Source organism: Mustela lutreola, chromosome 5, assembly GCF_030435805.1.
Source record: "Mustela lutreola isolate mMusLut2 chromosome 5, mMusLut2.pri, whole genome shotgun sequence".
Classification (NCBI taxonomy): domain Eukaryota; kingdom Metazoa; phylum Chordata; class Mammalia; order Carnivora; family Mustelidae; genus Mustela; species Mustela lutreola.
Window position 1 is genome coordinate 101,981,968 of NC_081294.1, and position 27,906 is coordinate 102,009,873.

The window sequence follows — 27,906 nt, forward strand, 5'->3', positions numbered from 1 at the left end:
GAAGGGAATGCTGCTGAGCTAAACAAGAGAAACATATTTAAAAGCAAGAGAGGGCAGGGGCATCTGGGTGGCTCAGTGGGTTAAGCCTCTGCCTTCAGCTCAGGTTGTGGTCTCAGGGTCTTGGGATTGAGCCCAATATCGGGCTCTCTGCTCAGTGGGGAGCCAACCCCCCCCCCCCCCCGCCTGCCCATCTGCCTACCTGTGATCTCTGCGGGGGTCGGGACACTTAAAAAAAAAAAAAAGCTAGAGAGGGCATTTATAAAAAAGGATAAAATGTATTAGCAAGGAATACATTGTTTAGGCAGGGTTGCCCTCCTTAGGAGAGTGCATAGGGTCCATCAGTAAATTTCCTAGTACTGACCAGGAGTATTCCATGTTGACTGGCTATAGGTTATATTCCTGGGGGGTTGGAATTATATTTACATTGGGTATTAAGTCTTGGTTTGGTGACTTGGGGCTCTAACCTAAGTGATGCCATTTTGGGGCTGTAGTTTTCTTTTCGATAACCTATTCTTGGAGGAACATCAGCATCTTCCATTCCACATTGGTCATTTAACTTAACTCGATTTCCCTTAGGGGTGGGTGTGAAATCAAGCTTTTCAATTGGAATCCTTTATCAGGACTGCTAGGAAGGAATGAGTGGGGGACCTAAGCTACCTTGAGGCATTGTTCTTGCCACCCAAGATCTAGAGAGCTATCATGAAGAGCCTGTCTGAGAATGAAGCCAATGCGGAGAAAAACTGAGTTGGAAAATAGAGGAGAGGGGGAAGAGGAGGGCTAAGGTGGGGGAGAAGGAGAGAGAGGACATTTGAATTCCCACCACATAGATTTTAATGACATTGTGTCTGCTTGCTTCTAGATCCGCTTTTTAATCTCCAAATATATAGAGAGGCCTGCCACAATGAATATTTAAGTTGCTCTTAGCAGTTCATTATAAATGGAATTTCCTTCTTTCTTTCTTTCTTTTTTTTTTTTTTTTTTGAGGATGGGAGTTTCCAGGTTACTTTGGGCTGAGTCATTGATTGCAGCACATTTCCCAATTTTAAAACTATCAATCTTCTTCTAACGCTGCTTTATTAAATTGTCTTTGAACCAGACTTATTTAATCATGGCGAATAAGGTATTTGACACATTTGTATTCTATTTTGTAATTGTCATGTTTGTAGTTTTTTCGAAAATTATAGTCTGGCAATATTAACCCCTCGCTAAAATACATTGCCTCTTTGTATCATCTGCCTACTTAACTGGGTCCACGGTGTCCTTCCGAAGTGTCCAGGAGTCCTGCGCCGAGACACTCTCTCACGGAAAATCTGCAGAATCTCTAACCTCCCACCTGTTCCAAACCCTGCCCCGGGGATTTCTGACGCGAGGCTTCAGTTCAAGCTGATCTACCGTCCGAGGACGGCCTGGGCTTGGGAGTAAGCCAACAAAACCCCCGCGTCAGGCGCCCTCGCCGGCGGCTCCCTGAGCCGTGTTTCCAGCGTTTCCCCCGGCCTCCCCTCGGGTCGCCGCCGTACGGGGTCTCCGCGGAGGGCTCGCAGCGGCCAGAGTGGGGCGTGGCGTGGCCTGGCGTGAAGGGTAGCGGGGGCGTGGCTTGGAGGGTGGCGGGGGCGTGGCGTGGAGGCGACGCGGGCGGGCCCAGCAGCCCCGAGGCGGGCTCGGGCGGGGCGCGCGGTCAGCTGACACCCCACCCCCGCGCTCCGCACTTCCTCCTCCCGGTCGGCGGGGAGGCCAGGTGGGCATCCTCCCGCTCGCGCACACCCGGGCGGAGCGAACAACCGGGCGGCCATGGAGCAGCGCGGGCTGGGGCTCCCGGCGCTGCTGGCGCTGCTGGCAGCGCTGGCCCCACGCTCCTTCGCCGCGCCGGGCCCGACCCTGTGGCCTATGCCGCTCTCGGTGAAGCTGTCTCCGCGCCTGCTGGTCGTCTCCCGCGAGAACTTCTCCTTCTCCTACGACCCCTCGTCCACCGCCGGCCCCTCTTGCTCCCTCCTGCAAGAAGCGTTCCGGCGGTGAGCGCTCCCCGCGCGCGGCCGGGTGGAGCCCCGGGGGGCTGTGCGGGCGCAGGGGGCGAAGTCGGGGGCGCGCTCTTATCCTGGTTTCCCCGATGAGGAAACAGCCCGGACCGGCCAGGGACCTGACCAGAGTGGCAGGTCTAGAAGGTGGGAGAGCCAGCTCGGACACAGGTGCTGAAACCCAAGCTCTTCCCCTCCCCCTCCTGCCTCCCAAGGGAGGTTCTGGGCGCTCGAGAGCCCTGTTTGCGTGCGGGGTACTGAGGGGAGAGGGTAGGTTGTTCGGAATCCGTGGCCGTGTTCGCCTTGGAGCGGGGAGGACTGCGGATGGAGAGGGTTGGTGGTGGCAGCTTCCTTTTTGAAGGAAATTCCAGGGAAGGGCTGAGTGCTTTAAGCTTGGGACCAGGATTCCCGGGTGGTTTGCCATTTAAAGGCCACCTCCCCACCGCACTCGCCAAATCTGGTAACATTTCAGAAGGTGCTCAGGCTGGAGCGTTGCCTAAACTCCCCCAATCTGTTTCATACGAAGTGTTCGCCGTTTTCATGAAATTACTTAGATGTGATCCCTGTGCCGCAGTATCTGCTTTGCATTTCGCGGCGGGCAGGTCACGTGCTGGCCCCGGCAGCTTCCCGTTTAGTCCCGGAGCACCCCACATTTCCACGTCTGGAAAGCCTTTGGCCACAGACAGGGTGAATTCCGTAACGCGGAGGCAGCCCACAGCCTGGCTTTGCTGACCACACCAAATACGAGGCAGATTGTTCTTGGGAAGGTGTTTCGGCTTGCCTGTGGCGTCGCCGCTCTGTGAGACCCCTGTCTGCTGGACTCTCCTGAAGGCCTGTAGTGCTGGAGACCAGTGTCGTTTGGTGCTGGCTGCACTGCCGTTTTATTCCCCCAGATGTTTGTCTGTCTGTGTCCGGTGGGCGTCATAGCTTAATTTTGCCTGCAGAACAGCAGACACCTGGTGGTGGGGGGGATGTCTGTGTGCAAAACGAGCTTAACACCTACTGGCCCCAGATGGACCTGGAGCATAAGCTAAAGAGTCCCAGGGGTGGCTTCTTTCTCTCCTTCACTTTCCTGCAACTGAGTGGATAGCATTACCCTCATTTTAGATGTATACTCTACTCAGCCTTTGGTACTGAATCTGCTAAACTGGTCAGAATGGCTAGAGTCAGTGTGAGGGAATAAAGCCAAGGTGGTTGGTTGCTTTGGGATATTGAGGAGGAAGAAGTACATGAAGGTCATCTTAAAGGAAAATCATGGCTAGGAAATCTTTGCTTTGGGACTCCGTTGGTAAAACTATTTTTCTTCTGTGCCATACTATTAGTAGAAAAGGACTTGGTAATAGGCTTGAAAGGACTGATAAGAGTATGGCAAGCAAGCAGGGAAGATGAGTTGGTGGTAGTTGGATAACCAGGACTTGAGCCAGGTGTGAGATGGTTTCAAAACAAGGCTAGGCATTTTGAGACAGTGCAGGTGATTATCTGGAGTTGGCCTAACCAATTCATGCCTGGTATGTGAGGCAGCTGTTGTTAATTATACCCTACCTTGTTAGGAAGCAGGTTATAAAACATTAGCCCTATGGCTAAGACTTGAAGGCATGCAGGTGAGCGTTCTAGGAACCTGCAAGGGTATTTATTTCAGAGTAAAAGTGCAGTGTGGTTGGCAGAATGTAGAGATGATGGGGATGTTCCAAAGGTGCTAGGTGGTCGGGAGCACACACAGTGTAGGCCCTAGGTTGTTGAGAACCACCGGTCCTGTCTTTGAAGTGCCCAGCTTATATGGTAAACCTTGCGTTGAAATAGTATGCATTTTGGAAGCAGAGAGCTTGGTCAGGTGTGACGACTTCCTCAACTTGTAGAATGAGGTCCATCATGTGCTAGTCACTCATTTGTTTTCTCTGAACAAAAACCTGCATGCTCTTGGTTCCTGAAAGGCAAAATTAACCCTTGGACACCACTGCTTTAGAACCCTTTGAGTTTTCTGTTGGAGTTTCAATGTCCAGAACCAAGTTTTTCCGTATTTGTGGCAAGCCAGCACCTAACTCAGATCTCAGAGCTGCTGGCAATTTTAATTTCCTTTTAAAAAATTTATTTAAGAGTGGTAAAATACACATAAAATTAAATTGGCCATCTTAACCATTTCTAAGTTTACAATTCATTGATCTTAATTTGCTTCTGAATCTACTGAGGTTTTCCCATGGAGGAGGCTCTCAGCACCTTCATCCATTCCACTCTCTGACTTGTTAACTTCCACATGCTTCCAAACTTACCGGATCTTAACTAGCTCTCCTTAATTTTCTGAAAGCACACCAGATGTTCTTACACTTAAGTAGCATACACAATCTCTGGCTTACCAAAATCTAAAATATTAACTGCTTTGAAATCTGCCTGTTCCTTGAACACCTTTAAATGTTGTTTTAATATCCCATTTCTCTGGTACTTGGGTATCAGCAGAAGGTAAATTTTCAAGGCCCTGTCAAGAATTCAGTGACCCTTTTTTCTGGGAGGGGAGTGTGCAATAGCTAGGATACTTTTGTTGGATGAGGAACTCTGACTCAGTCAAGCTCAAGCAATAATAACACCTATTATCTCACACTTGAGGAAGTCCAAAATCAGGGAGGATTCTAGTTGACTAAGGCAGTCAACAGTATCATTAGGGAATCCCTACTCTTTCTATTTCTGCCACCTTTAGTGGCTGCATCTAGGGTGCAACTAGTCCAGGTGTCCCATACTGAGAAATGGGACTCTTGTCGCACACTTAGTGTCAGAAACTTCCTGCTACCACCACCCCTGATGCCCACCTCCATTGCTGGTTATAATTAATTGGCTTGCATACGGAAGAGTGATGGGATTACCATTATTGGTTTGATTACTAGTTCTTAAGAGCAATTTCCTATGAGGCACTTGGAAGTTGGGGGTCATAGCTTCCAAAGTTTCTGTGCCTGTATCCTACTCACAGAGATTCTAATTCTGATGGTCTGGACATCAGTATTTCCAAAACGCTCCCCCAGAAATTGTAATGTGCAGCTTGGGGTGAGAGCCTCTCGTTGGACCAGTCCTGGGTAGCATGGATGGGAGGAGTCAGCTGCGATGTCCATGGCCACATGCGTATCTAAAACTTGGCTGCAGTGCTTTAAAAATTTGTTTGCATTTATTTCTCACACAGATACCATGACTATATTTTTGATCTCAAAACGTCACAGCTCGGACCTCCTAAACGTAATAGTGCAGTGGAGTTAAAGCAACTTCTCATCTCAGTTGTCCTAGAATCGGAGTGTGATCTTTACCCCAATATCACTTCAGATGAGTCCTGTGAGTACCTGTGTAATGTGAGTGTATCATGTTCTAAGCTGCTCGTGAGGGGCTTATGTACCACAAATAGGTTCCATGCCATGAACTATTTTGAGTTCTTGGTGAGTTTATAAGTTTGATTTTTAAAATTATCACTAAAGACTGATGATTAAAGTAATACATAACGTGCCTGGGTGGCTCAGTGGGTTAAGCCTCTGCCTTCGGCTCAGGTCATGGTCTCAGGGTCCTGGGATCAAGCCCCACATCCGGCTCTCTGCTCAGTGGGGAGCCTGCTTCCCCCTCTCTCTCTGCCTGCCTCTCTGCCTACTTGTGATCTTTTGCTCTCTGTCAAATAAATAAAACCTTAAATAATTCATAGTCATTGTGGAAAATCTATACATACAGTAAGTGAAGAGGAGGAAAGAAATCATCTTAACCCCAGCACTCAGTCAATCACTATTATTTCGGATGTGTTGTTTTTTTAGAGTTAAACATTGAAATATACATGGATATAAGTATAAACATATAAAAATGACATGAAAATGGTGTAATACTGTCCATATGGCTTTTGTAGTCTGCTTTTTGGCCCAACATTATAAACATGTATTAAGTACTTTCTGGAGCAATAATGTACTTTGCTAATCCCCCCCCTTTTTTTTGGACATCTTGGTAATTTCTTAACTTTTATTTTGAGACTTAATCTCTCCTTATATTCATGATCTCTATTTATAATCTAGTTTGACACAGAGATACTGCAGAACTGGGAGTGGGGTGGAGTTGTTTCATTTTACAGTGTAGTCACTATTTAGCTATATATTTTTGTTACCTAAAATGTTTGGGCTTTTCCCCGATTGTTTTGGAAGGAAGCAATTGGGCAGGCTGTTTTCATAGGGCATAATGACTGGGAAGATGTGGAATTACAGCAAGGAACCAAGGGGAGCAATGTGAGGACGTAGATGCTAGGGTAAGTGCAGACAGAGCAGATGGGGAGCGGAGTGTAAGGATAGAGGGGCTACCCCATATCTAAGAGAAGAGTGACCCTTTTGTCCTCAGACGGCTTTATAGTCAGGTTCATCTCTTCATTCTCTGAGTGTAGATCAGATTCCTTCCTTTCTTTCCTCCCTTCCTTCTTTCCTTTCTTCGACAGAGGGAGACACAGCAAGAGAGGGAACACAAGCAGGGGAAGCAGGAGAGGGAGAAGCAGGCTTCCTGTCGAGCAGGGAGCCTGATGTAGGGCTTGATCCCAGGACCCTGGGATCATGACCCGAGCTGAAGGTAGATGCTTATCTAATGAGCCACCCGGGTGTCCCTAGATCAGATCTCTACTGCATCTCTGAGAAGTAAGTTCATTTCTCTTCAGTTCTCTAGCTGTTCTTAGAAGATAAACAGGATTATCTGTGACTGTCAGACATGTGATTTCAGTCAACAGCACTTATACACTTCATGAATTAGGTTTTGCAATATGAATTGAGATGGAAGTGGTCGTTAACTTGCCAAGGAATCTTTGCTGTCTGTTAGCAATACTGATGACATATCGTAAATTCCAGAAAATGGCTGTGTTTTGAGACTGGAGAGGTATAGTTTGTCATCCATTCAGCTTTGCAAACCTTTATTCTGAAGGGGAGGCTTCTTAGGACAAGCTGACTGTGAAATTTTCTGGTTGAAGGAGAAACTAGTCTTCAGTTTTGAATTTGTTGAAGATGATGATGAGAAAATGAATCAGCTGTTGTAATGATGGAAATGATATTGACTGTTGTCCTGGAGTGTGAGAAAATGTTGAAGTGGCAAGTGCCACAGTATTATGTATTAAAAGGGAAAATATATATGCCCTTGAACTGGAAGTGAACTAGTGTCTACTGTAGAGAATTAATTACATATAACAAGGCTGTTTGATGCAGCTTGCCTGTCTTAGTGAAGAGTTATAAACAAAACCACATGTTCATCAGTACAAGAATGACTGCGTGTATCTTGTCCGTGGGCGCTGAAGAATGCTGTACTAGAGGGAAGAATAAAGAGGCCGAGTGAGCGAACAGCCTGGAGAGCTTGCTGAGATAAACTGTGGAGATGGGCATAGGGCATATGAGAAGTAGGGTAACGTTTGTGTATCAGGACATACGCAGGAACACATATATGGCAGGACAACATTTGTTATACATACATGTATGTAAATGCCCAGGAGAAGGTCTGGTAAGTGTGTTTTTTCTGACCAAAATAGAGGGAATTGAATGGGCATCTCAAAAGTGAGATTTTATTTATTTATTTGTCAGAGAGAGAGATAGAGGAGGGGGGAGCACACTAGTAGGCAGAGAGAGAAGCAGGCTCCCCGCTGAGCAAGGAGCCGGATTCGAGACTTGATCCCAGAACCTTGGGACCGTGACCTGAGCCAAAGGTAGTGGCCCAACCGACTGAGCCCCCCAAGCATCCCCCAATCTGTTTTATTTTTTAAAGAATCATTTATTGATGTTATCTGTATGTACACTCTTGAAGACAAAGTAGTTACAGTGCAAAAAGCAGAAAGGGATAACTGAGAAGTGCAAGATGCCACTCTGATGCCACATCAGGGAGGGTAATTGCTGTTAACACCAGTAGTTCCGTTTTGAATTAAAAATTGGAATTCTGGGGCACCTGGGTGGCTCAGTGGGGTAAGCCTCTGCCTTCAGCTCAGGTCATGATCCCAGGGTCTATGGATCGAGCACCGCATCGGGCTCCCTGCTCTATGAGGAGCCTGCTTCTCCCTCTCTCTCTGCCCGGCCCTCCCCTTGCTTGTGCTTTCCCTCTCTCTGTTAAATCAATTAAAAAAAAAATCCTTAAAAAAAAAAATTTGAAATTCTACAGCTTAGGAGTCCATACGTTTAGAAACAAAATCTCCTTTTAACTGCTTTCTCTTCATGGGTTTTGCATTGAGTGGAGTCTAAGTCCTTCTTAAGATCAGCAGCTCCTGGAAAATAATGAGTGTTGAGTCCATGCAATGTATTGATGTGTTTAGGTGACTTTTTTGTGTTTAAAACTATTTACTGGAGCTCTGAAAACTATGATGCATTAAAAAATGTTTTTAGCATGCCTGGGTGGCTCAACAGCTTAAGCATCTGCCTTAGGCTCAGGTCATGATCCGAGGGTCCTTGGGATGTACATACAGATAACATCAATAACTGATTCTTTAAAAAAATAAAACAGATTGGGGGATGCTTGGGGGGCTCAGTCGGTTGGGCCACTACCTTTGGCTCAGGTCATGGTCCCAAGGTTCTGGGATCAAGTCTCGAATCCGGCTCCCTGCTCAGCAGGGAGTCCGCTTCTCACTCTGCCTCTAGCTCCCCCTGCTTCTGTGCTTGTGTGCATGCACTCCGTCAAATTGGTGAATAAAATCTTAAAAAAAAAAAAAGTTTTAAACAGCAGCCAGTGAGTCTGGTGGCTAAGAACTTAATAGAGCTGAAGAGGAAACACCATTAGATTGTACTCAAAACAGTAGTCTCTGGCTTAGCCTGGCCTTTTGCTAACTCAGCACTGCAGTCTTCTTGTGGAAAGGGCTGCCTAGTCAGAAGACTGTCACCTGAGAAGGTTACGTGATTCTTGGCTATTGCTAGAGCTCCTTCCCCTACCTGCAGCCTGCTCTTGGGTGCCAGTGTGGGCAATGGTGGTGGAGGGCGATGGTGTGGTCCAGATAGGCCACGGGCCATTAACCTGCCCCCTGAGTGTCTGTACTGCAGCAGAGCCCAGGTCTGGCATGCCCTTTAGCTTCCTGTCTCTGTAATGTCTGGTGCTTTACTTTATCTGTGGTTGTCTCCACTCTAAACCTCTCCAAAAGTCTACAAGGACTGTTGGTGCAGCCTTAGGGAGAGTATGATTTAGAAGATTGAAAAATCAGTGTCCCCCCTTGGCCCAGAAGCAGCCACCTGGAGCTGGGTGTGAACCTTTTATTGAGTGGGGTACAGCTCAGTTTAGCTAAAGTGAGTTAGGAGGTGAGTCTTTTTTATTTATTTATTTACTTATTTATTTATTTATTTATTTATTTGACAGAGATCACAAGTAGGCAGAGAGGCAGGCAGAGAGAGAGGAGGAAGCAGGCTCCCCGCTAAGCAGGGAGCCCGACGGGGGCTCAATCCCAGGACTCTGGGATCATGACCTGAGCTGAAGGCAGAGACTTTAACCCACTGAGCCACCCAGGTGCCCAGGAGGTGAATCTTAAGGGAGATTTAGGAGAATAGTGGGGAAAGGTGGGTATAAGGCAAGTAGAGGAGCGTAGAAGTAGAAGATAAAGAGTAGAAATAACACTTGGCCTTAGGTGGAGTGGAAGATTTAAATGCTCCTTGAGGCTTCACAAGGAATTACAGAACCGAGGAATTTAAAATTTAAAATCATTGCCGAAGTAGGAACTTATTCTGTTGATGGGGGAAGTGGAGACAATAATGCATCTGAAGGAAAATGAGGAATTGTGGAGATGACACCCAGATTCTTGACTTGAGCATCTTTCCTGGTGGGAGGGCACTGCTGTACCCCACAGAGATGAGGCACAGTGGGGACAGGCAGGGACAGCGGGCAGCAGGAAGGAGGGCTTCCTGGCTTTGGGCTTGTGGAGTTGTAGGAATCCACAGGATATCTCTGTGAAAATGTACAGGAGGAGTTGGAGAAATAAGCCTGGAGCTCAGGAGAAAGGAATGCTCCAGAAATATCAATGATATGTTTAAGGAATATTTTGTTGTGTGACCGAGGGATTAACAAACTTCTCTCCCCCTCCTCCCCCCAATGCAGATACGTTAGCTGTGGCAGGACCAGTGGCTTTTCTCAAGGCCAACAGAGTTTGGGGAGTATTACGAGGTAAGTTATATGTAGTTTGATTGTTATTTTCTAATAAAGAAATATCTCCATTTGGTGCTTTGGGAAATCAAGCACAGCAAAAGTTTGTTTCCTTGGGCCCTTCACAGATGGTTTGTCAGGTATTTCCAAAATTATTTCTATCACACATGTACACTTAAAGCATGCGAGAAAGATCGTTTGACTTTTGGAAAAATGCTTGAACATTACCATATGTATGTATGAATGTAATTTGTTCATGCTCTTGGGACTGTAATGTGGATGGAGCTATAAATGCCTCGGCCTGCTCGAAGAAGGGCATTTCTTCCCAGTCTGTTTCACTGTCATTTCTTGTCACCTTCAGTAGCAAGTATCTCTCTCCCCTTGTTTAATAAATGTATTTACTTACAAGCAAAATGTCTCAGATTTATTGCTAAACCTGATAATGCAGAAGCATAGAAACAAAGAGAAAAATAACTTTCTCAATAAAACATATCCTCCAGCTAGTGGTGAAGTTTTCAGCTTAATACAGTGAGACCCTAGTGATCTCCATACAGTGTAAATAACTGGGCCATATCATCTCCTGTGTGACTCTTGGTTCTTTTCCGGTGTCTCCTTTTGGGATTGTTTCTGATTTTATTACCAGTTTTCATCTGAACCCACTAGGGAGAACGGGGTGATTCTGCTTTGTTTTTTGGCCAGGAATCACTTGATCATGAAAGTCTTGGTGGGGCACAGTCAACCACATACACGCTAACAGTGGGAAGAGGGAGTGGGCCCTTCTACCATTTTAAATTTCTGTGGATTCAGAAACATAACCACGTTTACAGGAACAGTGTTAAATAAATACATACCTAGAGGGGTTAGAGGCGATAGGCAGAGAGAAACTCTAAAAGCTTTTTCTGAATTTCAGAGTTGGAACAAAGTTTGGGTATTGGGACATTTATTTTTCCCGTTCAGAAGCTTCTTTTACTTCCTCTAATTTGATGAGATACTGTTCTACTGACTTCCAAATAGTAGGGTTTTTAAAAAATTATTTTTTAAGTGTGAGCTAACTGGTTACAGTAATTAAAAATAAAGAAGGCCTTGGATTTGATTCAGGTTGAGTGTTAACCCAGGTGCCCTGCCACCTTTGTTGAGGATTTTTGTATTCATGTTCATCAGGGATATTGGGCAGTAATTTTCTTACCTGTTTCTGGTATTGGGGTAATGCCAGCCTTGTAAAATGAGTTTGAAAGTATTGCCTCCTCTTTTTTTTTTTTTTTTTTTTTAAAGTTTGAGAAGAATTGGTGTTAATTCTTCTTTGAATGTTTAGTAGAATTCAACTCTGAAGCCTGGTCCTGGACTTTTGTCTGTCAAAAGGTTTTGGATTAATGATTCAGTCTCCTTACTAGTAAGCAGTCTTTTCAGTTTTTTTGATTTCTTTGTGATTCAGTTTTAGTAGGATATATGTTTCTTGGAATTAACCCATTTCTTCTAGGTTGTCAAATCTTCTGGCTTACAATTTTACATGGTTGTTTCTGATGATCCTTTTTACTTTCATGGCATCAGTTGTGTCTCCTTTTTTCCTTTCTGGCTTTGGACTATTAGGTTGAAATTTTCACTGTCATCTAGAATGATGAATTAGGGTAAAGTCGTGTGCCTGGCTGGCTCAGTCAGTGGAGCATGTGACTCTTGATTTTTGGGGTTGTGGGTTTGAGATCCATGTTGGGTGTAGAGATCCATTAAAAATTAAAAGCTTTTAAGAAAAAAATTAATGGTAAAGTCAAGGGCAGCTAAAGGAATTCGCTTTTAATATAGTATATTAAGGAAACAGTCCATTTCAGTGAAAATGTTCAGGAGATAGTCTTTACAGCTATGAGTAAAATTATTTTAAGTTTTAACTTGGGCCCTTACTTAATATAGGTTAATGGTGGTTTCGAACCTTTTCCCCTCTCTGTTAACTTTATGTACCTTCTAAAGTTACTATATTTTATCATAAAAATTCTTCTTTATTTTGCTATTAATTTATTAAGTGACTAGTATTATGTTGTATTAAACCACCATTCATTTTTGTGTTCTTGTTCAGACAAAACTCAGTGTGTGGGTACAGTGAAGTAAAGCTTTGAATGAGATGGCAATAGGGATTTTTTTTTTTTTAACTGAGTTTTGGGGGTGCCTGGATGGCTCAGTTGGTTAAGCATCTGCCATCAGCTAAGCTCATGATCCCAGGGTCCTGAGATCAAGTCCTACATTAGGCTTCCTGGTCAGCAGGGAATCTGCTTCTCCCTCTCCCTCTGCCTGCCACTCTCCCTGTTTGTACTCTCTTTCTCTCTGTCAAATAAGTAAATAAAATCTTTTTAAAAAAACAATTAAAAATAATAAAAACTGAGCTTTGATTTTAGAAAATATGTTAGAGGGTATAGGTGTGACATTGTATTTAGTTTTATTTGCCTTTTCTGGTTATGGGTGTACGTTTGCATAATATGACTTTTATTCACTCAATCTGTTACATAAATTAATGCAATAAATTATAAATTTTATTTTTCCTAGGTTTAGAGACTTTTAGCCAATTAATTTATCAAGATTCTTATGGGACTGTAAGTATGATTATTATGTTACTAAAAATTGTTGGATTACTACAAGAAAAATAGAAAGTTTTTAGCTACTTACTTGGTTCTTGAATGTTCTTTCCAAATGTTTAGCTTCTCTGGTAAAAATTTCACACTTTTTTCTAAATCTTTTATGCAGTACTTGCATAGATACAGTCTTCACTTATCTCAAGTCAAGAGAAAATTTCTAAAAATAAAGCACTTCTATTTTGTTTTCTAGTTCACCATCAATGAGGCTAATATTATTGATTCTCCACGGTTTCCACACAGAGGAATTTTAATTGATACAGCTAGACACTTCCTGCCCATTAAGAGTATACTTAAAACTCTGGTAGGTAATTATTTTGTTTTCCCCATTGTCTCTGCTGAAGCTGTGTCCTTTTATGGTGTTACTTTACACGGGTTCTTGGCTCCATTTTATAAGTTGGAACATGGCGGGGAGGGGTGGTTTTGTCATATAGTAAAGCACTGAGCATTCTTTTCCTGCCTCCCTTGGAAAATCTCTTCCATAGTCGAGAAAGTTAGTTTCTTTTAACATTGTGATCTCCATTTAATTTGCTTAAAATGGCATAGAAAGGAGGCTGGAAGCTGCTTTATCCCTAGGGAGATGTTTCAAAGGAATATATGACTTCAGATGGTGGGAGCTGGGGTAGAGGTTGATAGGAACCGTTTTTTCCTGTCCACTTATTGGTTCATCCCCACAGTGACCACCAGTTTGTAGGGGAATGGAGGTTTTCCTCCTATGTTTTTCTGCACCTTCACTTGATCATTATGCAGTGTCTTATTAAAAAGTAGTTTTTGCATTTGCACTAATACCCTGAATTTTTTTCTTCAAAAGACATTATTATCACTTTCATGAAAGAAAGGAATGCTTAGTGTAAGAAGTTGGAATGTAGCTGTGCAGAGGTGGTAATCCCATATTTGTGTTTACCAAAGGTTGATATCAATTTCTATGTCCCATTTATCTCATTTTACTCTTAAAAATGAAAGTATTAACACATATGACATAACTCTTTAAAAAACTTAAATGGAGGGCACCTGGGTAGCCCAGTTGGTTAAGCAACTGCCTTTGGCTCAGGTCATTATCTCAGGGTCCTGGGATCAAGCCCCATGTTGCTCAGTGGGAAGTCTCCTCCCTCTCCCTCTGTCCAGTCCAGCTTCCCCTCTCCCTCTCCCCTACTTAGGCCCTCTCTCTCTCTAATAAATAAATAAAATCTTTTTTAAAAAACTTATATAGAATTGCACTTTTGCTACCTCAGAAAATCTTGTTGTGGACATCTTTTTAATGAAGGAATTATAAGGTCTGGGGGTGCCTGGGTGGCTCAGCCATTTAGCCTCCGCCTTCAGCTGAGGTCATGTACTCAGGGTCCTGGGATCGAGCCCAACATCAGGCTCCCTGCTTATCGGGGATCCTGCTCCTTCCCCTGCTTGTGCACTTTCTGTCAAATAAGTAAAGTCATTAAAAAAAAAAGAAGAATTATGAGGTCCATACCATCTTTTTAAGGAGTTGAATATTACATACTATATACCATGATGCATGATGTGAGTCTGTTCTCATGCTGATGGACATCTAGGTTAACTTAATCACAAACAGTACTGTAGAGTAAGTTGTTTTTTTTTTTTTTTTTTTTTAAAGATTTTATTTATTTGACAGAGATCACAAGTAGGCAGAGAGGCAGGCAGAGAGAGAGGGGCGGAAGCAGGTTCCTTGCTGAGCAAAGAGGCCAATGTGGGGCTCAATCCCAGGACCCTGAGATCATGACCTGACCCGAAGGCAGAGGCTTGACCCACTGAGCCACCCAGGTGTCCCTGAAGTAAATATTCTTATATTTGTACACTCGTCAGGATTATTTCCTGAGTATAAATTCTTGCAAGTCATTTTCTGGGCTTAAAGGATACATTTTATCTTGGCGGATATCGTAAGTTAGTTCTTAGTGTCAGATGGCCTTTTAGAGGGGACATATGAGTGAATGTGTGGCCACCAGCAGGGAACTTCTGTGATTTTTTTAGTGAATAGAAGCCTCTTTTACTGGGCGCCTGGGTGGCTCAGTGGGTTAAGCCGCTGCCTTCGGCTCAGGTCATGATCTCAGGGTCCTGGGATCGAGTCCCGCGTCGGTCTCTCTGCTCAGCAGGGAGCCTGCTTCCTCCTCTCTCTCTCTGCCTGCCTCTCTGCCTAATTGTGATCTGTCTCTGTCAAATAAATAAATAAAATCTTTAAAAAAAAAAAAAAAAAGAAGCCTCTTTTACTTATTAGCTATTTGTATTTTTTATATTGCAGGCGGCAAGTTTATTTTCAGTGTCTGTTTTATCCTCGGAATATAGATTCCTTGTTGACTTAAGAGCTCTTCGGTGTTAATTTGTTTGTATGTGTGTCAGTGGTACTTTGGTATTTGCTTGTTTTTATATGCTTACCCATTCTGTATTGTAGTGAAGTTTTCTAGATGTGTTTTTTAAACTAGTATCTTTTTCTGTAGAAGTATAAAGTTTTATATGTAGTATAATATTTTTCTATCTAATCCTTTATTATTTTTGGCCTTGGAAAGTGAGCTGAGAAGACTCCAGAACAATGATTTAAATATGAAAATCACCTATCAGAGTTTCTCTTACAGGGCATCTGGCTGGCTCATTTGGTAGAGCGTGTGACTTTTATCTCAGGGTTGTGGGTTCAAGCTCTATGTTGGCTATAGAGATTACTTTAAAAAATAAAATGTTTAAAAGATATACTCTAGGTGTGCCTCAGTGGCTCAGTGGGTTAGGCATCTGCCTTCTGCTTAGGTCAGGATCCCAGTGTCCTGGCATTGAGCCCTGAATTGGACTCCCTGCTCGGTCAAAAGCCTATTTCTCCTTCTGCCTCTGCTGCTTTCCCTGGTTGTGTGCTTGCGTGGTTTTTCTCTAACAAATAAATAAAATTGTAAAAAAATTTCTACCTTTTCCTACAAAATTCTTGATTCAGTTAGAATTTACTTCATTGTGTTCTGGATGATACTTTATTTTCCAAATGGTTAGCCTGTAGTCTCAGCATCATTTTTGAGCGATCTGTAATTTCTCCACTGCTCCCAGTGCCACGAGTAGCAAAAACTAACTCCCTGCAAATACATGAGTCCCTTTCTGAATTCTCAGTCTATCAATTTGTCTTCTCGGGCCAATACAGATGGTTTTCATTTCTCTAACATTAGAAGTTTTTAAATTTTATTTTGAAGTAATTTCCAACCTAAAGAAAAGCTCTTGAGTCCCGAGAACTCCCATAGACTGTTTACCCAGACATCCCAGTTTCAAAATTGAACATTTGCCTTATTCCCCCCCTCTATTTTTAAAGATGTGTTCCTTAAACATAAGCAAGTTGCACGTATGACGCCCCACACCCCTTGAGATTTCCCTTTTCACTTCCTACAACTGCTTACCTCAGTAACCACAGTACAGCCATCAAAACTCAGGAAATCGACATCATGTGAACACCTGCTCTGCAGACCTCATTCATCTTACATCAGTTGTTTCCATCAGCATCCAGTCCGGGATCAGGTGTGGGATTTATTGGTCATGTCTCTTTAGCCACCTTTAATTTCATACCATTTATTTTTCTTTGTCTGTCAAAACCATGACATTTTGGAAGAGTATGGCTCCATTACTTTGTAGAATACATCTCTGCCTGTTTTCTACATGATTGGATTTCAGGTCACGAGCTTTGGGCAGGAATAGGATAGAAGGGAGCCCATGTTCTTCTCCATGCTTGTCAGGTGGCACGGTTGTTCTTCTCCATGCTTGTCAGGTGGCACCGTGACTCACTCCAGTACTGGTAATGTTAACTGCCAGGATGTTGACAGACGTTGTCTGCTAGATTTCTGCATTGCAGGTGTGCTGGTAGATGGAGTTCTCCCCCTCTCCACATAGGAGTCACTTTGGAGGGACACTTGCCAAGTCCAGTGGGTTAAATGGGGCAGGGTTTGTGGTCTAGCAAGATGGGTGAAGTGTTAGGTGTTCAGGGATCTGGGCTGGGGGAAAAGAGAAATAAGAGAAATAAATGGTGACTGCCAGCGTTTTGATTCTTAGGAAGCCTCCTAAAGATCTCTCCCCTTCTAGTGCAAGTTCTGAGATTAGGAAATAAATCTTTTGTATACCTTAGGCTTTTTTCAAACTGCTGTTTTGTTGGTGTGTCTTTTGGTTTATTATGCTTGCTTCTTAAGAGCAAACTTCGTTTCCTGTTGCCCTCTGGGCCCGGGGTGGGGGGTGGGGCTGGTGTAGAGGAGTGCCTGGTGGCTCAGTGGGCTAAAAGTCCAACTGGTTTTCAAAGCCAGATGTTAATAGACTCATCCTCCCTGTGCAGGTCCCCTGTACCTGGGGTGCCTGGTGTGGGGTCTCACTTCTCTGTGCAGCTGAGTCCCTCCTTCTTGGATTAGGTCTCGTCAGGGCTTTAGTTCCCAACCGTATCTCCACTGTTGTTTCCGTGGTCATCTCTCTGTGATGGACCTTGGAAGGTCTATGCTGCCTTAAGTGTTAGTTGTCTACATGTAACTATTACCTTGGTGTGTCAATGGGACAAGATGAACCTGCAATTTTCCTACCCTATCTTCTTCATGACCCTCACATCATTATCTAATTCTGTATCTTATCAGTATTAAAGGTGCTCACTTTGGCAGCACATATACTAAAATTATCAGTATCAAGGTTTGGGGAAATTAGAGCCCGAGGGCCAAATCCACTTTGTCATCTGTCTTTGCTAATGAAGTTCTCCTGGACTACAGCCATGTCCATTTGTTTCCATTTTGTGTGGCTCTGTGACAACAGGATCAATGGTGATAGAAACTGTGGAACTCATGAAACCAAGATATTTACTTTTGGGCCCTTTATGAAAAAAGTTTGCAAGCCCCTGGTCTCTACTGAGAAACTCCTTCCTCTGATGGTAAAAATCTTGCCATTATCCACTAAAAAACTTGGACCTCTTTGCATAATTCCCATGTTAGGTAAGCTGTTTCCCAAATGCATCAGCAAATCTTTTCAGTCCTGATGGAGAAGGGAAGCTTCTTTAAGTTTTAGTTATCTGGTATGGCAAATCAGTCTCCCTCTCTCACTGTTTTTTTAATCTTTGTCAAATAGTCAGCTTATGTTTTGTGTATTACATTGTTTATTCCTCCAGAATGTACATAAAATTGATACCAATTTCCCCTAGAATTTGAGAGTGCTGTACTCTTATCAGGTTTCTTTCATTTCTAAAGGAAGGGGTGGCACTCAAATCTCAGAATTGTGGTTTTTGTTTTTGTTTTTTTTTTTTGAGATTTTATTTATTTGACTGCGAAAAGAGGAAACACAAGCAGGGGGAGCAGGCTTCTTGCTGAGCAAAGACCCCGATGTGGGGCTCAATCCCAGGACCCTGAGATCATGACCTGAGCTGAAAGCAGATGCCCAATGACTGAGCCACACACGTACCCCTCAGATCTCAGAATTGTGTTAAATTCTGTAAATGACTTTTTCTCTGGGGATTATAAATCCTGGTACTTATATACCCCCATTGTTTCTAAGAACTCTTTTCCATTCTTGCCCAACTATGTTTATAAATACTTGGAATTTAGAAGATTTTACATTCTCAGAGAACAAAGTTCTAGCTCTTTGTTTAGAATAAACACAAACGCTGAATAGGGCTTTTTGAAAAGTGACATGCCAAATGAAGTGTGATTTTTATTTATTTATTTATTTATTTAAGATTTTTAAAATTTGACAAAGACAGGGAGAGAGGGAAAACAAGCAGGAGGAGTGGGAGAGGGAGAAGCAGGCTGCCTGCTGTGCAAGGAGCCCCACCCAGGGTTTGATCACAGAACCCTGGGATCATAACCTGAGCCAAAGACAGACGTTAAACAACTGAGCCTTCCAGGCGCCACCCACATGAAGTATATAAGATAAATGATTTATACTTCTTCTGCATTCCTGCTTTGCTGAAAAAAAATTTAAAAGGAAGTAGACATGTTGGAAAAGATCCTGAATATAGCTAATTGGATTGTGTATGTATTGTATCTGTATATTATATCTGTATATTACATGTAATGTTTTAACATGTTTGCTTGCAGGATGCCATGGCTTTTAATAAGTTTAATGTTCTCCACTGGCACATTGTTGATGACCAGTCTTTCCCTTACCAGAGTGTTGCTTTTCCTGAGTTAAGCAACAAAGTGAGTAATTAATATTACTGTAGTCTGTCTTCAAATATGTGTGTATGGTTTCATCATAAGTTTTCAGCTTAAATGTTTCTTACGGATAGAATTAAAGTATAAAAGTTAGATGTTCATGGTTTAAAAACTTTAATAGGCTGTAGCTTAGCAACGTAGGTCCATAAAACTGTTCTTATAATTGTTATTGTAAATGTAAATAATCTCTAGTAGTTACACAAAATTTAAGAAGCTTAATATAGGAGACCTGTAGCACTCACAACTAATAAAACGTTGAGTATTTTTATCATGTAGCCTAGAATTGTATTGGATTCTGTAAATGACTTTTTCTCTGAAAAACTATATAGAGAATTTTATAGATGAGAGCTCCTTAAAAAATAAATGGTTGTCTCAGCAGTGTTCAGATTAACTGTATTATGAAACAGTGGAGGTGGGAGCAAGCCTCATGTCATCTTTTTTAATCCCCCTATAAATACAGAGGCAGTTACTGACCTCATTCCAAATTGGAGTTAAGAAGGGACAAAACCAGGACTCTAAATGTTTTCCTTTGTCCACACTCTCAAGCTTTATCTAATGTTATGATGTAGTGCAGGTTGAAATGTTAGTGGCACTCCGTTTTTGCTTGCTTTTGCTTTACTTTTTACTATATAAAATCTCAAACACATGCAGAAGTAGAATAATGACTTACATGTCCTTGTCATCCGGCTTCAGTAATCAGTACTTGGCCAGTCTTGAATCACCTGCGCTCACCCACCCTTGGCACCATTATTTCTTATGAAAATCCCGGACAGCATTATCTTATTGGTAAAAAGTTCTGTTTTTGTTAAAACAAAACAAAAAGCCCATAATATATTATTGCAGCTGAAAAATTAACCATCCAGCTAGCCAGTCATTACATTTTCCCAAGTGCCTTTACCTTTTCTTAAAGAAAAAAATCTTACCTGCAATGAGATTCATATGAGTTCCATACGTAGTGGTCAGTTAGTGTGTCCATTCCTTGTCTTTTGATATATAGGTGGCCATCACAGGCCATTTACTTTTTTCTTTTTTTTGTAATTTCTTTGTTAAAACTAAGTCATTTTAATAGTTCCCAAAGTCTGGGTTTTGCTGTTTGCATCCTTCTACTATCAATTAGTATGTTCTTTTGTCTTCTAAATTATAATTGAGTAGTTAGATCTGATCTTGCGTATAAATTTGATGGGGATCATGGGATCAGACATTTTAGGTTATATTTACATACAAAATTAGATACAGCTTATAATTTCCATGTAATATTTATCTATTTATACCTTAAGAAATATGCTACAGTAACACCTTTAACTGACACCTTTGTCTGTAGTTACAACCCATACTTTTTGAGTGACCTATAAAGGGATTGAGGGTAATCCTTTAAAAAAAAATTACCACAGCATGTCTGGGGATATTTTTAAAGCTGATAGTAATTAAAATGACTTTGAAAGGTGACAGCTCAGCTTTGTAATAGTATTTTAATTTTTATTCTAAAACTGACAAGAAGCGTATACTCAAGAGTTTCCACAAGTTTGACTTTGGAGTCAAACATTTTATTTCTGTTTTGTTGTATGGTTACCTAATGGTAGATGTTCCTGAAACAAGAGGAGCTAGTTGAGATAGAGCTAGTCATAAATTTGGAATTAATGCACAGTGTGCTGAGGGTTTACTGATAAGATACAGTAAATAAGTAATTGAAATGAGTCCTCCAGGGGCGCCTAGTTGGCTCAGTCAGTAGAGCATGCAACTCTTGATGTTGGGGTTGTGAGTTCAGGCCCCACATAGGCTGTGGAGTTTACTAAGGAATGAATGAAAATAAAATGGGATCAAAGAAAAATTTTAAAAAGCCCTCCAGGATCACACAGGACTATTTAATACATTGTGGTACTAGAAAAATTAGCTATCCAATACCAGTGTACAAACAGAACTGTTAAAAGTGTCATAGACAAATACATTCCATACATTTTATTAAATATGGCTCTTATAGGGAAGCTATTCTTTGTCTCACGTGTATACACCAAATGATGTCCGTGCGGTGATAGAATATGCCCGATTACGAGGCATTCGAGTCCTACCAGAATTTGATAGTCCTGGACATACACAGTCTTGGGGAAAAGGTAAGGAGTGTCTTTTTTTTAAGTTGCAGAGAGTGAGTACCTGAGTTCCTCCATCTTTTATGACCTGGTGTTAATTCATTTTGTTCTTAACTGTGGTTTGCACAAAGGTAACACTGTTGACAGATGGTATTGAGTAATTGTTGTGAGCAAGATACTATGCCAGGCGCTGCCCAAAGTATGAAAACAAGGGCTAAAAAAAAATTACAAGTAGAGCATGCTCAATCAATTTAAGAAATGGTTTCTTGGATGAGAAGAACACTGAAAGTACTTTTGAGAGCTCAAAAAATATATTCCTGTTTCTGATAAAGGGAATAACATGAAGGGCATTAGGTGACCAAGTATAGTGCAGCCAAGAGCAGTAAGCACTATAGGGTGGGTAAGAACTGGCCGTGGAGCCACACTACTTGGGTTTGCATCCTCTTTTTGACTTTTTTAAACTGAGTGACCTTGAACGAGTCTAGAGTGTCTCATCTTAGGTTCCCCATCTCTAAAATGTAACTATCATGTAATTTTGTTGAGGGTTAAATAATGAATATAGAACACAAAGCACAGCAGCTCGCATTTAGAATTGTTCAGTATTACCAGGGAGGACTCGGAGAATATTGGGAAATCTGGTGAAGTACAATGTAGGGGGCCTTGGATGAGGATTGTGGGCTCCATCAGGACACATGGAAACCACTGAAAGTTACAGGAAAGAAGCATCACATGAGGAGGACCACACTTCAGGGAAACCTGAAGAAGTGACAGACTGGAAGGAGAAAGGAACAAGTCCTATGCCAGAATGGTAACAATGAGAATGGAAAATAATGTAGAGAGCTGAGACACGTTCTGGGTATACGATCCATAGACCTTGTCAACTGATCAACTCTGAAGAAGGAAAAGTTATAGAGGGGAAGAGTAGTAGTGCCCTTCCTGGAAATTGTGTTGAACAGGAAATTTGAAATACAGACCGAAGATCAAGAAAAAGGGTCTGGGTGAGCCAAAGATTTGGGAGTTACTAATATTTGAAATATCTGAAATAGAATAGTGGAAAGGGAAAAAAGAGGTACAGGGAATAGGATTCAAGAAAAGAATTCCTGGGCGCCTGGATGGCTCAGTGGGTTAAGCTGCTGCCTTCCGCTCAGGTCATGATCTCAGGGTCCTGGGATCGAGTCCCACATCGGGCTCTCTGCTCAGTAGGGAGCCTGCTTCCCTCTCTCTCTCTCTGCCTGCCTCTCTGTCTACTTGTGATCTCTGTCAAATAAACAAATAAAATCTTTAAAAAAAAAAAAAAGAAAAGAAAAGAATTCCTCATCTTATTTGGAAGGAGTTGCCATTGTAACTCTTAGCAGATGTGCTTACCTTTTTTAGAGCTTCAACAAAAGTAGTATAATCACCTCCAAACCCATGTCTGTCTTTGTGATTAAAATACTTCTTCCAGGTCAGAAAAACCTCCTGACTCCATGTTACAATGGACCTGAGCAGTCTGGGACCTTTGGACCTATAAACCCTATTCTGAATTCAACTTACTGCTTCCTGGCTCAGTTTTTCAAAGAAGTTGGTACAGTGTTTCCAGATCACTTCGTTCACTTGGGAGGAGATGAAGTGGACTTTACATGTTGGTATGACCATTCTTTAAAATCCTTTTTTAGAGGTCTCCACGTGAAAAGGGAAGATTGGGGGACAGATCTCTGTTTGCAGGGTTTTAAGTCAGCAACATAACTCAAGAGTGGCAGCCTTGAGGAAGGAGAATCAAGATGTGCAAGACAGTGGAGATTGAAAAGACTATGGTGAAGAAGAACAGCTTTGGGGAAAGGCCAACAATTAAGTGAGGGAGATTTTTTTCCAAGTAAAAATCCTCTGTGCCAATAGCCTTAGAGGGGAGAGGCATGAGACTGGGAAAGCCATTTCCACCAGAAACTGGCTTCCGGAAAAAAAATTATCTGCAGTGGAAAACTAGGATAACTCATGATAAAGTTTTTTTGGCTCATTTTATCCCTACAAAGTTTAGTAGCTTTAAATCTGCACAAATGAAGTTAGGGCTATAAGCTGCTTTAAAGACCTTGGGTTTATCAAACTTTCAATGCAATTTTAATTACTGTTTCTGTTTAAGGGAGTCCAACCCAGAAGTCCTAGATTTCATGAAGCGGAAGGGCTTTGGCAGAGATTTTCAAAGACTGGAATCTTTCTATATTCAAAAGTAAGTTACCTGTAAGCCTACTTCATCTGTACCTTTTGTAAAAGGTTTAGCTATTTAGTACTTTTAGTTTTCTCTCCACTCCATGTCAAATGCAGATATTGTATACTTTATCGTTCAAAGTGTCAGAAGGAAGCAATATCTGCTGCTTTCCTTAAAGCAATGAAGTGATGACTAAGACTTGTAACAAATGTTGAAGGTCAGCATTCACCTGCTCAAAGGATTCAGTTCAAAGCGCCTGGCTTCCCTGTGAAGCTTTTATTACTGTCCAGCCTGTGAATTTCACTTCCTTTGGTCAACTCCAGGAACATTTACTTGGTTTCTGTGATGTCCAGTATGATAGCCACAGCTGCATGTGTATGTATTTGAATTAAAAGTTAGAAAACTGTAAATTCAGTTCCTTAGTCACATCAGCCATGTTTCAAGTATTCAATACCAGGATGAGGATAGTGGCTACCATTTGGAAAACACATAGATAGGCTGTTTCCATCACTGCAGAAACTTGGAAATGAATGTACTGTTGTATACAAGTAAGCTATTTTTTTTTAAAGGGCCAGATATTAAATATTTTAGGTTTCATGGGACCCATGGTTGCATAGTACTGTTTTTTAAACAATATTTACAAGTGTGAAAACCATTCTTAGCTAATGAGCCATACAAAAACAGGCTGTAGGCTATAGTTTGCCAACTCCTGAATTAGGGAAGGTCAGATTCTAGCCTTTTCCTGTTTTCCTTTTGTGTGGTACATTCTAATTTTCTAAACCTGCAGCATACCTGGCATTGTCTAAATACAAGGAAATATTTGTGGACTATGTATTAGCAATTGTTGAACACTATGTAGTTGATAACACAGGCTAAATTACAGTTTATTCTAAGCTAGCCATGCCACTACCAGAGATTGTGGTTTGTATTCTACCCTGTGAATTGCCATGTCTTCCCCACTTTGGGGAACACGCTTAGCATGTTCATTCAGGAAATGACTTTTAACCCATGTGACATGCTGAAGCATGTGCTGGAAAGAAGGAACCACACTGGGTCGGACCCGACTGTATCAAGTTCTGCTATAAAGCTGTGCTGTAGTGAAAAGCAGCTCCCAACACTGCAGTCCTTTATAGAAAACTGTTAATGCTTTAAACACATGTTAAGCTTATGCTCTGAAATAACTTTTTCTTCCCCCTAATGGTAGGCTTTTGTATATTGTTTCAACTATAAACAAGGGAGCCATAGTCTGGCAAGAGGTTTTTGATGATCATGTTAAGGTAAGTATGAGGACTGCATCTGATTCCGTTAATATGAGACTATTATAACATGTTGGAAGGAAGGAACCCTCATAATGTTGTTGCCAACATGACGGGGAAATAAGCTTACCTCCGAATTTAAACTTTGGGCAGAAACTGTAGACTGAGACTAGTACCACCTTTCCATCTCTCCCTCCCACCCCCCACTACCCCATTATTTGTCACATATTAGAGTACTCTGAAGTTCTTTTTTCATAAGAGCAGAACAAACAAGAATGAATGAGTCTTTATTGGTATAAAGGTAGTTTTAAATTGTCAATTTAGGGCGCCTGGGTGGCTCAGTTGGTTGAACGACTGCCTTCGGCTCAGGTCATGATCCGGACTTCCAGGATCGAGTCCCTCATCAGGCTCCAGCTCCTTGGGGAGTCTGCTTCTCCCTCTGACCTTCTCCTCTCTCATGTTCTCTTTCACTCATTCTCCCTCAAATAAATAAAAAGCATATAAATTGACAATTTAAATTTTTTTTTTTAAAGATTTTATTTTCCATCAGTTAAATGACAATTTCAAATCCAGTATTATCTTTCCAGAAGGGCTAGTAACCAGTAACATTTAGTACTAAATCTGAAGAGGAAAAATGTGTGTTTTTTGAAGAATCTTAGGGAATTGTTTTCCTAACTATAATGGCTTCAACTTTTAATGTCATTTTTAATTGTTGGATCTCATTATACATACTGTTTTTAACTTTAATAGCTTAAGCCAGGCACAATTGTTCAAGTATGGAAACAGGAAATGTATCCTGAAAAACAAGCTCAAGTCACAGCAGCTGGCTTCCCTATGATCCTTTCTGCTCCTTGGTACTTAGATTGGATTAGTTACGGACAAGATTGGAGAAAGTTCTATAAAGTGGACCCTCTTGATTTTGATGGTAAGTGAAGCACCTGTCATTACCTTGGTTTGTTCCTTTTCTTGTCTAATCTCCCACCAGGATATTACTGATTCACTATCCTCACTTTTGTTTACTTAAAAAGAAAGGCCCCAGTACATTTTAAACTTCATGAAAGAAACCACAACTTCAAAAGTAGATTTCTTTGGGTTTTTTCTGTTTCCACTGGTGATGAGCACTGTTCCTCACCCTACATTTTAAAGACTCTTGATTGCATTAACTTTATCTTTTTTTTTTTTTTTTTAAGATTTTATTTATTTGACAGAGAAAGAGATCACAAGTAGGCAGAGAGAGGGGGAAGCAGGCTCACTGCTGAGCAGAGAGCCTGATGCGGGGCCCGATCCCAGGACCCTGAGATCATGACCTGAGCCAAAGGCAGAGGCTTAACCCACTGAGCCACCCAGGCGCCCCATCCTTGTTTCCTCTTTTGATGGGCCTTTCCATTGTAAGGCACAAGGAAAACTATAGTCCAGTTGGTCCTTGGGTCTGCATCCATGGGGTGGGGGTGGTAGGAGGAATGGTCGAGCTTTAGGCTCTCAGACCTTCTTCCTGAAGAATAGTTCTTCTTTTTCCAGCTTTATTATATACCAGATTTTACAAAATTTCCTTCAAGACAAAGGATGTTAGTGTTAAAAAGTATTTCAAAACTGGAGGTCTATTGGGAAGGGACAGTCACTAGTATTCCAACTTGTATTCCCCTGGCACACTGTTCACTGGCAAGCAGAGGGAAAAGTGGTTCTGGAACCCAAGTAAGTTTTTGTAAAACTAAAAGTCAAAATAGGCGAACAAGCACCTTGGGAATAAAGTTGGCACTTTGGTGCCAAAAGCAAGAGTATCTCCCAAGGCTCTGCTGACCACAACAGAAATGTTGCCCCACAGTAAAGGTGGAATGAGAAACCAGTCATTGCCTCTGTGTAAAAGTTTTGAGCAACTACTTCATTTACATCAATTCAATGATTTTAATGTAGGTTCTCAAGAACAGAAAGAACTGGTCATTGGTGGAGAAGCTTGTCTATGGGGAGAATTTGTGGATGCAACTAACCTCACTCCAAGATTATGGTACGGAATTTAAGTGGTAACATTTGAATTTTTTTAGAAATTTTCCCAAGTATAAACTTTAGATACAAGAAAATGTGAATTTAAACCACATGTTCACCAGAGCAATTTAATTTTCAGGCCTCGGGCAAGTGCCATTGGTGAGAGACTCTGGAGTCCAAAGAACATCAAAGATCTAGAAGATGCCTACAACAGACTAACCGTTCACCGCTGCCGGATGACCAGGTAAGAGCTTTTTAAAGCTAGGACACTAAGTCCAAGTGACCTTTAACAGTTTCCAATTAAGTCACTGATTTTTATAGGAAAGGTGTATATAAAAATGCACCAAATTTTGATATAACTTTTAAATCCACTTTGGTGATTCTGACTTAAAAGTTCTTTAAAATGGATATGAATTCCATCAATCTAAAACATCTCTAATTCATAATTTATCTGTTCTATAGACGGGGAATAGCTGCAGAACCTCTTTTTACTGGATATTGTGAATACTGAGTACAAAACCAAAAATGAGCTTAAAGAAGAAAACAGGAGGAGACAAAGCCCACAGCAATCTGTTCCACACTCAACTTGATTTTGAAATCATGGAAATTGAGATTTCATATTGTTTTTAAATAAAGTATCTTTTTGAAGACTGAACCTCTACTTTATAGAATACTTGCTTGTGTAAGAAGCTCAAAAAACCCAGAAAACCTTATGATAACACAGTGTATCCCACAGCAGTAACTTTACAGGTCCACAATACAGTTCACATACATAACTTCATATAGAGCAGAACAGGCCGCTCCAGGGCCACTGTCCGTTTATCTAGTTCAGTAAAACAATAAAAATTCTTCTTACTGAAAATGCAGTTGTAGGTGCCCATGAGGTTGTCTCCAAAGACCTACAGCACTTGGTTCAAGCCACTTCTCCGGCCCAGCAGTGTCGCCTGGTCTTGAGGGTTCATGGCTTGATAGTTACAGAGTTCTAAGGCAAAAGTAGCTGAGCCAGAGGTAAGCGTTCGAAGCACAGTTGAATAACCCTAATCAAAATAATTCACATTAGCAAATTTAAGCCTCCCGTATCTCTTCCTGTTGCTTATCATTTCACCATTTTCAGGATATGTAATCAGATACAGTCCCTGGACTCCACATTCAGTAAGTGCTTGGAAGGGAAAAAACTGGCCATTAAGGCTGGTGCCGCAGTGTGGTACGGCACCTCAGCCTTTGTGAAGGATGGACGTGATCCACATCCCCTAGATATCTGTAAGTTTAAATCCGAAGACCTAACAGCTCAAACTTAACATGCGTCCTCTAAAAATCAAAGCCCTGATTGTCTACTTTGCTTCAGCATAAATATCCCCAGTATTTTAAAAAAATAGATTACTTTTCAGGGCATCTAGGTGGCTCAGTCTGTTAAGCACCTGCTTTCAGCTCAGGTCATGATCTCAGGTCCTGGGATCCCACCCTACATTGGGGTCTCTGCTCAGTGGAGAATCTGCTTCCCCCTCCCCAGCCAGCTCCTGTTCACTTGCTCTCAAATAAATAATCTTATTAA

The 27,906-nt window shown here is 41.8% G+C and overlaps 2 protein-coding genes across 9 annotated transcripts in view; one reads left to right on the forward strand and one right to left on the reverse strand.

Moving 5' to 3' along the window:
* The first annotated feature begins 1,677 nt into the window (after positions 1-1,677).
* On the forward strand, positions 1,678-27,009 carry HEXB (hexosaminidase subunit beta). Its single transcript, XM_059175253.1, has 14 exons — positions 1,678-2,009; positions 5,176-5,321; positions 10,047-10,112; positions 12,621-12,667; positions 12,900-13,010; positions 18,736-18,837; positions 20,831-20,960; positions 22,381-22,561; positions 23,053-23,139; positions 24,323-24,395; positions 25,125-25,299; positions 26,286-26,376; positions 26,494-26,598; positions 26,817-27,009. The coding sequence occupies exons 1-14, from the start codon at positions 1,789-1,791 to the stop codon at positions 26,863-26,865; spliced, it is 1,584 nt and encodes a 527-aa protein (XP_059031236.1). The 5' UTR covers positions 1,678-1,788; the 3' UTR covers positions 26,866-27,009.
* Positions 15,852-27,906, reverse strand: part of GFM2 (GTP dependent ribosome recycling factor mitochondrial 2) — a 79,996-nt gene continuing 67,941 nt past the window's right edge. For 3 of the 8 annotated variants that reach the window (XR_009354013.1, XR_009354011.1, XR_009354014.1), the window contains 3 exons: positions 27,211-27,391; positions 19,523-19,648; positions 15,852-16,668 (listed from right to left, as the gene is read on the reverse strand). Coding sequence is in view for 4 of the 8 variants with exons in the window: in XM_059175242.1 (XP_059031225.1) it covers positions 27,254-27,391 (138 nt within the window). In the remaining 4 variants the exon portion in view is untranslated. Of the gene's footprint in view, positions 16,669-19,522; positions 19,649-24,645; positions 25,924-26,833; positions 27,392-27,906 lie in introns of those variants that run through there. The other 5 variants (XR_009354012.1, XM_059175242.1, XM_059175245.1 and 2 more) reach the window with 5 other exon arrangements.